General features: G+C 37.0%; 1 protein-coding gene across 1 annotated transcript; it reads left to right on the top strand.

Moving 5' to 3' along the window:
- Positions 1-4130: 4130 nt before the first annotated feature.
- LOC102853958 (olfactory receptor 6C70-like) lies at positions 4131-5069 on the top strand. The gene has a single exon (XM_006883947.1). The coding sequence runs from the start codon at positions 4131-4133 to the stop codon at positions 5067-5069; it is 939 nt and encodes a 312-aa protein (XP_006884009.1).
- The last annotated feature ends 6999 nt before the right edge of the window (positions 5070-12068 follow it).

Genomic DNA, 12068 nt, shown 5'->3' with positions numbered 1-12068 from the left:
ATGTGCCATCGAATCATTTGCGACTCATAGCGACCCTATGTACAACAGCCCTAAACCATGATCTATCCTGTGCCAATTGAATTGTGTCTGACACACCCATCCCAATTACCCCAGTCACTGCATCAATCCACCTCATAGAGGGTCTTCCCCTCCTGCGCTGTCCGTCTACTCTACCCAGCATGATGTCCCTCTCTAAAGACCTGTCTCTCCTTACAACATGTCCAAAGTATGTCAGACAAAGCCCCACAATCCTTGCCTCCAAGGAATAGCCTGGTTTAACCCTCTCTGGGATGAATCTGTTTGTTTTCTTGGCAGTCCATGGTACATTCAATACTCTTCTCCAACACCACAGCTCGAAGGCGTCAATTCTCCTTCTATCCTCCCTAGTCATTGTCCAACTCTCTGATGCATAACAAATTATTGCAAAAACCATGGCCTGTATCAGGCACACCTTAGTCTTCAGAGAGACACCGTTGCTCTTGAGTACTTTAGGTCCCTAACAGCAGACTTTTCCATTGCAATACGTCTTTTGATTTCCTGGCTGCTGGTGCCAAGAGTGTTGACCATGGAGCCGAGCAAACTGAAGCTGTGAACGATCTCAATCTCTTCACCATCCATCCTGATGCTACCAATTAGTCCAGTGGTGAGTATTTTTGTCTTCTTGACATTGAGCCTCAGTCCATACTGAAGGCTGCAGTCCTTGACCCTCTCCAGTAAGTGCATGAAGTCCTCCTCAGTTTCAGTGAGCAGGATTGTGTCATCTGCATAACGCAGATTGTTGATAGATCTTCCACCAATCCTAACGCCACACTTCTACTCATAGAGCCCAGCCTCTCAAATAGTCTGCTCTGCATACAGGTTGAAAAGGTATGGAGATAGCACACATTCCTGGCATACACCCTTCCCAGTTTTGAACCATAGAGTGTTGTCCTGCTCTATTCTGACGTCTGCCTCGTGGTCCAAGTATAGGTTTTGCATTAGCACAATTAAGTGTTCTGGGATTCGCATTCTTCTCAGAGTCAGCCACAGTTTGTTATGATCCACGCAGTCAAATGCCTTTGCATAATATGAAACACAGATAGACATTCTTCTGGTATTCTCTGCTTTCAGCTAAGATCCATCTAACATCAGCTACAATATCCTAGTACTACGACCTCTTCTTATCCCAGCCTGGACTTCTGGAAGTTCTCTGGTGATGTACTTTTCCAGTCGTTTTTGGATAATCTTCAGTAGAATCTTGCTTGCATGTGAAATCAATTATATTGTTCTGTAGTTTCCACACTCAGTTGGTTCGCCCTTCTTTGGGATGGGAACAAATATAGACCTCTTCCAGGATCTTAAAGACTTTTTTTTCATAGGATCGCTATGAGTTTAGTTTGACTTGAAGACAATCTACAAGATAGTAATTTCAAATAGTTCTCTCCCTCATCTATTTCAATGCAGTATACATTGTCCCCTCTCTTCTTAGGTTCCCCCCAACCCCAGTGTCAGTCTTGTTTTACAACAGTGGCACTATGAAGTATTTTTCCTTTTGTGACTGAGATATTTCATGCAGCTTAATGTCCTTCAGGGTCACCCATTTTGTATAATAGTATATGAATATCTTGTTTTTTAATGCAGCATAGTATTCCATTGTATGAATATACCACAGCTTCTTTACCCATTCGTTTGTAGATGGGGACTTGTCTAACTCTCTGCTTTTGTGAACAAAGCAGTAAACATTAGTGTGCATATATCTTCAGGGTGGCAGTTCTGGTTTCTTTAGGGTATATTCCCAGTAGCGGAATTGCTGGGTGAAATGGTATTTCTATTTCAAACTTTTTTAAGAAGTGCTATACTGCTTTCAATAGTGGCTGCATAATTTTACATTTCCCCCAACAGTGAATAAGGGTTCCAGTTTCTCCACAACCTCACCAGTTTTTTTATCTGTTGAATTTTGCTTTTCTTGCTGGGGTTAAATGATACCTCATAGTTGTTTTGATTTGCATCTCTCTTAGAGCTAGGGGATTTTGAACATTTCTTCATGTGTGTGTTTACCATCTGAATGTCTTCTTCAGTGAAGTGTCTGTTCATAGCCTGTGCCCATTTTTAAAGTGGGTTGTTTATCTTGTTGTGGTGATCAAGTATTCTCTAAATTCTAGATATAAGTCCCTTATCAGATGTGTCATTACAATTTTTTTTACGTCTGTGGCTTCTCTTTTTACCCTATTAGAGAAGATTTTGTATGTACATAGATTTGATTCTTAAAAGGTCCCATTCATCTAGTTTATCCCCTCCTGGCTATAGGTTTTTCAGTATGTTTGAAAGATTGTTCATTTTGTGGATTAGGGCTCCTAGGGTTCTTTCAAGCTTTTATCTAATGAAGTTTATAATCCTTGGTTTTAGAACTAGGTCCTTGACACACTTTGAGTTGGTGTTTGTTTATGGTGTGAGGTATGGATCTTGCTTGAGTTTTCAGCAAATCGTATTCCAGTTTTGCCAACACCATTTGTTAAAAAAGTATAGTTTTCCCACTTAACTGATATAATTTCTTTGTCAAAAATCAGTTGTACATAGGTAGATGGGCTGATTTCTGGGTTCTCAATTCTATTCCATTGATCTATGTATCTGTCATTATACCAGTATCACACTGTCTTGACCACCATGGCAGTGTAGTAGGATTTGAAATCAGGGAATGAGATGCCTCCTACCTTGTTTCTCTTTTTAAGGAGTGCTTTGCTTTTTCAGGGCCTCTTTCCAATCCAAATAAAATTGGAGATTGCTTTTCCTTCTTGATGAAGAATGGAATTGATATTTGTATTGGGATTATGTTGAATGTTTAAATTGCCTTTGTTAGTATTGTCATTTTCACAATATTGAGTCTGCCTATCCAAGAGCCAGGTATATCCTTCCATTTCTCCCGTCTCTTTTTGTTTCTTGTAGTAATGCTTTGTACTTTTCTTTGAATAGATCCTTTGTGTTTCTGGTTAGGTACAATCCCAACGATTTACTCTTGCAATTAGCTATTGTGATGGATATTGTTTTTCTTAGCTCCAGTTGTGTATTTTCTTTGTCACCATAGAGAAATCCAATTGATATTTGTATGTTGATCTTGTATCCTGCCACTTGCTGAATTGGTCCGCTATATCCAGTAGTTTCTTTAGGGTTTTCCAAGTATACTATTGTATCATCTTTATATATTTAAAGTGTGGCTGTATCTGCTTAATAATCAGGTTAAATTATTTTCCCGGGTTCTGTCAATGCTTATATTTCACTTACTTCTTGCTCTTTCTGTAGTCATAAGTAGTTCAATGTGAAACTGGAAGAGACAACAATTGGAATCTACAAACATCTCAGTATGAAATGAAATTTCAGGATTTAATTTTCAATCTCAATGTATTAAACTGACATTGTTTTATTACACTGAAATGAAATATTTACATTTGAATCGTCAATAATAATTTATAATTTTTGATAATTTATTTTCTTTCTAGGTAAAATAAACTTTATTTGAATAGGTTAAAAGATAAGTACTAGTGGCTAGTGACAAGAAATGGTGCTGTAATCTCAAAGGAACGTGGTTAGAATGCACCAGCTGCTTGGTGCATGAAGGAAGGACAATCTCCTCTCATGAGATTAATGGCCTCTGAAAATCCACTGGGGGGTCAAGTAGGGGTCAGTTCCAACTTGATGACATACAAGAACATCATGTTAAAAGATAAAATTTAATATATTTTAAAATTTATAAAAGAAAAAAATAAAACGGTCATAGAATTTGTAGTAAATTTCCAAAATTTAATTGACTTGTAGTGGATTAGTGGTAAGTAGCTTCACTGCCATCCCAAAGACATGTAGTTCAAATACACCATTTACTTCATGCAATTAAACTGCCTTTGAAAACCCACTGAAGGATCAACTGTGAAAAATTTCAGACCTGACAGACACAACATATATGTTCAAAGTTTAATTAACTGTTAGTGTTGCATTGCAACACTGAGATCTTTAAATTTTAGGGAGTAATACAAAGTATATCATCCTGTTACTTAATAGAGATCTTTTCATTTATTTTCCCTGAATACAAAGATACTCAGCAATTATGATGTGACTATCTTTTTTTTTTTTTAGAATTTTATTGAAATCATAAAACAGAAATGAAGAACCATACAAAGCAGATAGAATTTATTCTACTCGGACTGACAGATAATTCTCAGTTACAGATTATCGTTTTCTTATTTCTATTTCTCAATTATACGCTGAGTATGATAGGGAATTTAACTATTATTGTTCTCACTCTGCTGGATTCTCATCTCAAGACACCAATGTATTTCTTCCTTCGTAATTTATCTTTTCTAGAAATTTCATTCACAACTGCTTGTATTCCCAGATTTCTAATCTCTATTGTAACCAGGGAAAAAAGTATTTCCTATGATGGTTGTATAGCTCAGTTGTTTTTTTACATCTTTTTGGGGGTGACAGAATTTTTCCTTCTAGCTGCTATGTCCTATGACCGCTATGTTGCCATCTGCAAACCCTTGCATTATATATCCATCATGAGCAACAAAGTTTGTAACCGGCTTTTATTTAGCTCTTGGGTAACTGCTTTCCTGTTTGTTTTCCCTCCATTGATTTTGGGTCTTAACTTGGATTTCTGTGCTTCAAATATCATTGATCATTTCATTTGTGATATCTCTCCTGTCCTACAACTTTCTTGCACAGATACATATTTACTAGAGTTGATTGCTTTTTTATTAGCTTTAATGACACTGATTGTCACATTGTTATTAGTAATCATTTCTTACTCTTACATCATCAAGACAATTCTAAAATTCCCTTCAGCTCAGCAAAAGAAAAAAGCCTTTTCTACCTGTTCTTCTCACATGATTGTTGTCTCCATCACTTATGGCAGTTGTATCTTCATCTATATTAAGCCATCAGCAAATGAAAGAGTAACTTTAAGCAAAGGAGTAGCTCTGCTCAATACTTCAGTTGCCCCTTTGTTAAACCCATTCATTTATACCCTGAGGAACCAGCAAGTAAAACAAGCCTTCAAGACTGTATTTAAAAAGATATTTTATGCTTCAGACAAATAAGATGATCTACTAGAATTATTGACGTGAAACCTTAAAATCAACATTGAGCAAAAATAATATGATTCTTCTAACTTGTTAATTTGTACAAATTTAATTCATTGAATTATCTGACTTTAGATTATTTACATTCTAGTCATCAGTACTTCTGCTGTTTGTTTTTCAAGACAAAAGCTTGTAGATATTAGAAATATAAAATAGCAAAACGTAATTTCTTATTAAATTGTCTTGGGATAGAATTAATGAAGGATTTACTATTATAGAATATAAACTCTTAGAGACTTGTGGAGATAACATTGAGAAGAATAGGAATCCCAGAATACTTAATTGTGCTCATGTGAATCCTAAACATAGATAAAAAAATATAGTTGAAACAGAATAAGGAAACACTGAATGTTTTACTGTCAAGAAAGATGTGCTTCAGGGTTATGGCCTTCCTCTATATATATTCAAACTTTATGCTATGCAAATCATATGAGAATCAGACAAGATGAAGCAAGACAGGACATGAGGTTTGAAGAAAATCTCATCAATAATCTTGATTGCATAAAGTGAAGGGGATTTTAAACACTTACTATAAAAGATCAAAGAATACACAGCCTTCAATAGGGATTGCATCTCAACATGAATAAAACAAAAATCATCACAACTAGACCAATAGACAATATCATGATAAATGAAGAAAAGATTGAAGTTGTCAAGAATATAATTTTCCTTGGCTCCACAATTAAACACACATGGCAACAATAGTCAAGAAATCAAAAGGTTTGTTTAGGACTGTTCCAAAGTGTTAAAAAAAATTGATACCAGTTTAAAGAATAAAGTACTTGACCCAAGCTATAATCTTTATATTTACTTACAAATAAATAATTTGGAAGCAGGAGTGGCATACATTTCTTAAACAGCATGTGTCTGGAAGCTCTATGAACTTCAAGAAAAGACTTTAGTTATAGAAAGGCTTCAAGTCTTTTGTTCATAAGGTTGCTATGAGTTGTGCTCGACTTGACAGTGAACAATAACAACAATAATAAATAAGGATGACAGAAGAAGAATGGATGTCTTTGAATTATGTTATTGGAGAAAAGTACTAAATGTCTCATGGCATTCCAAAGGAACAAACAGACCTGTCTTTGAAGGAGTGCAACCAGGGTATTCTTTAGAGGCAAAGAAAGTGAAACTTCATCTCATTTACTTTAGGTCTTGTGTCAATAATGGCAGCACTTGGAAAAAGGCATAATGCTGAAAAGGTGGAAGGTCAAAAGAAGAGAAGAAGACACTCAATAAGATGAATTGCCACAAATGAGTGTAATAATGGAGTTAAGCCAATGTAAAGAATTAGAGGATGGTGCATGATAAGGCAAAGTTAAAATCTGTTGTTAATGGGAACTCTCTGAATTATATTGACTTAATGGTACCTACCTAACAAACAACATGAATCTGTTAAATAAATTATGTATTTTATTTTCTGTAAAAGTTCTTGTTCTTCTAAAAAATTTATTTGATTTGGATTAAAATGTCCAAAGCTAAGTATTTTTTCCATTTAACAGTTTATCCATATTTTTCCCCATGACTTTGATTGTAATCACTACAGTATAACATCACTCTTTCTTTCTACTTCTTTTTCATTCCCCCCATTTCTATTCATCCTTATTTCATATCAATTCTTGCCATCTGAGCACACCCTCTGAGTGAAATCTTTCCTTTTGTATCATGTGGCTGATATTTCTAAAAAGCATACATTCCTGCTCCTACTATTCATCTTCTGTTGTTGTGTACCAAGTTCGAACCAATGCATAGCTGACCCTCCAATGAGTTTTCAAAGGCAGTTAATCATACAGAGGGAGAGTACATTCATTTTACTGGACTCTCTGTATTTACCTAAACATTGAGCCACAGAGGTATGGTCAGTGTTAAGTTTGAGGTGCATCTAAGAACCATGACTTCAGGACTTCCACTGTTGTTACATGCTGTTGTGCCTGTAACTCATAGTAACACTATGTACAATGGCTCTGGAGCCTGCCCTATCTTGAGTCAGTCTCTCTGACTCTGACACATCTAATCCCATTGCTCTAGTTACTATTTAAACTCATTTTATCCAGGGTCTTCCTCTCCTGCACTCTCCCTCCACCCTCCCAAGAATTATGCCATTCTCCAAGGATGGGTCCCTCCTGGCCACGTGCTCAAAGTATTTGAGATGCAGCTTCAAAATTCTAGCCCCCAAGCAGAAACTTGGTTTCACTGTCTACAAGACAGACCTATTTTTTCCCCTTTGGTGGTCTGTGATCTGTTCAAGGCTCTACTCCAGAATCTCAACTCAAGGCATGAAATCTTCTGTTATCCTTATTTATTGTCCAGCTATCTATCTGGTGCATAGCATGTAATTGCAAAGACCATGCCCTGGATCAGGCACACCTTAGTCTCTAGACTTCCAGTTGTTGTTGTTGTTAGCTGTCGTTGAGTCATAGAGGACTCATAGTGACCCTATGAATGAAAGGCCTGAGCATTATTTGTACATAGAGTTTCCGGAGGCAAGCCATTTTGGAAGTGGATGCCGCTCCTGCTTCCAGGCTTGTTTTAGTTGGGAAACTCCAGCAAACACTGTCCACCATGGGTAACCATCACCACATTTGGCACATCAGTGTCTCAGTGTTCAGCATCACAACAACCAAGACTTACCTCTGTACAGCAATGCACAGACCAGTGCTATACCACCTAGGAGAATGTTTGACAGGAAAACAATTTGAACCTGGCCTGAGGGAGGCAGGGCCTAAGGTCCTTTTGGGCTAAAAGGCCCCTCCTGCCTTAAACCTTAGGCCAAGCCTGGCTTGCCTGGCTCCTGGAGGCAGAGCAGTCCTTCACGTCAAACACAAGCTCAAAAAAGCACTGGATTCCAAAAGCTGCCACAACACCTGTGCACACAGCACCATTCTCTCTCTGGCAACTGGGTCACAGCAACCCTGGGCGGAACAAAACCAGGGAGAGCATGGCCACCTTCTCTCCCCTCTCCCCTTGTGGGCTGAAAGCCCTCTCCTGCCTTAAACCCTAGGCCAAGCCTCTTGACCCAATTAGCCTTGTCTTTTCATGATTTTGAGCTTTGGTGCTCCCCCCCCCTCTATCCAGACCTTCTATTGTAACCCCTTTCAAAGAAGTGTCATAGTTTGTACAGTATTGTGCTGTGAACAAAAACCCCATTCAAATTCATCAATCATTCAGTAGGAGAAAGATAAGCAGTCTTCTCCCATTATGATTTACAGTCTTGGAAATCTGGTGGAAAATTACAGTGCATTGTAATTGACATGATGGCAAAAAGATTGAGGTTTTGACTTTAAAACTGGTCAGTTTTAGTTGCCAATATACCATCAAGTTCTTGTACCAGATTCATGGAGTTTGAAGTTGATATGGTTCATTAGTCCTTAAATGATGTGCACTCATTCCATACATCTTTAATTGTAATTTTCATCACTCTTAAGTGCTCAAAGTGGGGATATTGTTGTTGTTAGATGTCCTCATGCCAACTGCAACTCATAATGACCCTAAGAACCATTTCCAGTTCTGCAACATCCTCACAATCTATGACTTGCTTGTTCCCATTGTTATAGTTTCTGTGTCCTCTCTTTCTCTGATACTCCACCTTTTTCAACATAATAGACTCTTAAAATTCTTTCTAAAATTAATTTACTTTAAGTTTTAATTAGGAATTGGTGAAAGTTTATAGATCATTTTGTCTATTCAAGGATTCATACAATATTTGGGTCAAAGTTATTAGTGGTAATTAGTTTTTTATTAAACTATTAATATACAAATTTAGCCAATCACAATATACATTTTTGTTTCATGACATTGATTGAAATTCCCACAAATTGTCATCAATCATTATATTTCCTCCTTTATTTTCCATTTCCATTCCTCCTTCATACTTTCTGAATTTTGTCCTTCGGAAAATGATGCCCTGTTGATATCAAATGTTTCATTGTTTTAAGGATATATATCTCCTTAGTGTCATTCATATTATAGATTTGTACATTGTTTGGCTTATAATTAAGCCATGGTAGTGAGCTCATGAGCGTGGGGACATAGTCTTGACACAAGTCTCTGACAAGTAAATCTTATCTTTTTATGATTCTGTAAACAATAGCTCTGAACCATGCCCTATCTTGAGTCAATCTCACTAACTCTGACCCACTTATATTCACTATGTCAATTCATCGCAACCAAGGGTTGCTCTCCCATTCTGACTCTCCATATTTCTGAGCATTTGTCATTTTTTTAAGGACTGACCATTCCTGTATGTAATTTGGAGCTTCACAATGCTCACCTCCAAGGAACAACCTGCTTTCACCCTCTTCAGGACATACCTGTTTGTTTCCTTGGCATTCCATGGTATGCTCAGTACTTTTCTTCAGCACTACAACTCAAAGGCATTGGTTCTTCTTCTGCCATTGTTAATCCTAATCCTATACTCAGATGCATAGCAAGTGGTTGAGAAGACCAAGGCCTGGGTTAGGTGTACCTTAGTCTTTAACCTGATATCATGGTTCTGGGTCCCTGATAGCAGACTCTAAAATCAATTTGTCTTTTTATTTCCTGCCTGGTTGTGTCAAGAATGTTGATTGTAGACCTGAGCAAGATGAAATTATTAACAACTTCAGTCTCTTTCCTATCTATCATGATGCTATCATTTTTTTTTTCTGGCTATGAGAATCCTTATTTTCTTGATGTTGAGATGCAATCCATATGGAAAACAAGTCTTTGATCTTCTGCAGCAAATGCTTCAAGTCTTCCTCAGTTTCAGCAAGCAGGTTGTGTCATGTTCATAAAGCAGGTTGTTGATAAATTTTCCTTCTTATCCTATTCAGCACATAGATTGAAAAAGTATGGAGAAATACCACAACAAGTTAAAGGTAAATAACCCAGTTGAAAAATAGGCACAGGATGTGAATAGACACTTCACCAAAGAAGATATTCAGATGGAAAACAAATACATGAAAAAATGTTCAAAAACCCTAGCTCTAAGAGAGATGCAAATCAAAACAACTATGAGATATCATCTCAGCCCAGTAAGAACAGCAAAATTTAAAAGAAAAGCAAACATCAAATGCTGGCGAGGTTGCAGAGAAACTGGAACCCTTACTCACGATTGGTGAGAGTGTAAAATGGTGCAACCACTATGGAAGACAGTATGACACTTTCTTTAAAAGTTGCAAATAGAAATACCCTTTGACCCAGCAATTCCACTACGGTGAATTTACTCTGAAGAAACCATAACCACAATCCAGGCAGATATATGCACACCTATGTTTATTGCAGCTTTGTTTGCAATAGCAAAGAGCTAGAAACAACTCAAGTGCCCATCAACAAATGAATTAATAGTGAAGCACAATGGAATACTATGCAGCATTGCAAAACAAGGAACTCATAAGTTATTGTGCAAAATGGATATCCCTGGAGGACATTATGCTGAGTGAAATATCTTAGTCACAGAGGGACAAATACTGCATAGTGCCACGGTTGTAAAATGGGACTGACATCGGGGTTGGAGGGAGACTGAGAAAGATGGGATAAATAACATATACTGCATTGAAACAGATGAGAGAGAAAACTGTTTAAAAGGGATATGTTATTGGGTGTTATTGTCATGACAGGAGTCCAAAATTAAGGCTGCACAGTGGAGTGGACTTGAGGGGAGGGATTGCATAACAATGAAAGAATTTTTCTTTTACTTTATAAGGAGAAGAGTGAACTGGGGAGAGGGGGCTGGGCAGGGAGAAAGTGCAACAATGAATGATTGAAAACCCTAAGTCTCTGTAAACATTCACAAAAATTTTTTAAAAAGAAAAAAAAAGAAAAAGTATGGCAAAAAGACATATCCTTGACCCACTTCTTTCTTGATTTTGAAACATATCTCCTTGCTCTGTTATCATGACTGTTTCCTGGCTTTAAGTATAGATTTCACATGAGAACAATCAAGTCTTCTGGCATTTCCATTCTTCTTTATGTTACCGCAATTTATTGTCATTCAGACAGACAAGTGCTTTAGCATAGTCAATAAAACACAGAAAGATATTCTTCTTTTTTTGTTTTACTAGTTTATTTACAAAATTTGACTACATTGTTTTCTAGAAAAATTCTTTCTTATATGCTCTGCTTTCAGATAAACTCCATCTGACATTGGTGGTGATCCCTACTGTCATGGCCTCTGTTAATGTACTGTATCAATAATTTGAGTGTGATATGAGTGATGTTAAAAACTTCTGACATTTATTGGGTAACCATTTTTTGGAATAAAAGTAAGTATAGATATCTTCCTATCAAAGGTAGTTGCTTTCCAAATTTCTTGGAACAACCTGATGTGCACATCCAGGGGTACATCTTTTTGTTGAAACTTCAAATGATATTCCATCAATTATTTTTTTGCCAACTCCTTCAGAGAAGCTTTGATTTTCTTTTTCTTCATCACCATTGCTTCTTGATAATTCACTATGTTTATGAAATACTGCTATACCAGTCAATTATTTTTGTGCTTTTTATAAAAGGTATTTTCAATAGTCAAGAATGCTATAGGTAGAACATTAAATGATCCAGGAAGTATTAAAAGAAGATGGAAAGAGTATTCTGTCACTGTATTGAAAGGAATTGGCAGACACAGAAGAATTTCATGAAACAACATATGAGCAAGAGCATATGTGATGAAGGAAGAAGTTCTAGCTGCTTTAAAGGAAGTATCAAAAAAATAAGGCCCCAGGAATAGATGGTATGCCCATTGACATGTTTCAGCTAACAGATGCTTCCCTGGATGTGCTCACCAAGTTGTGCTGAGATATCTGGAGAACAACCACTAGGCCAACTGACTGGAAGAGATCTATCTTTGTTCCCATTCCAAAGAAGGGTGACCCAACAAAGTGTGGAAACTATAGAACATTGATTTCACATGCAAGTGAGATTCTACAGAAGATTGTCCAAAAATGACTGGAACAGCACATCAGCAGAGAACTGCCACAAGTC

This window comes from Elephantulus edwardii, unplaced genomic scaffold, assembly GCF_000299155.1.
Source record: "Elephantulus edwardii isolate Elephantulus edwardi_28Jun2011 unplaced genomic scaffold, EleEdw1.0 scaffold00030, whole genome shotgun sequence".
In the NCBI taxonomy this organism is placed as follows: Eukaryota; Metazoa; Chordata; class Mammalia; order Macroscelidea; family Macroscelididae; genus Elephantulus; species Elephantulus edwardii.
This window is presented reverse-complemented; position numbering and strand designations above follow the sequence as displayed.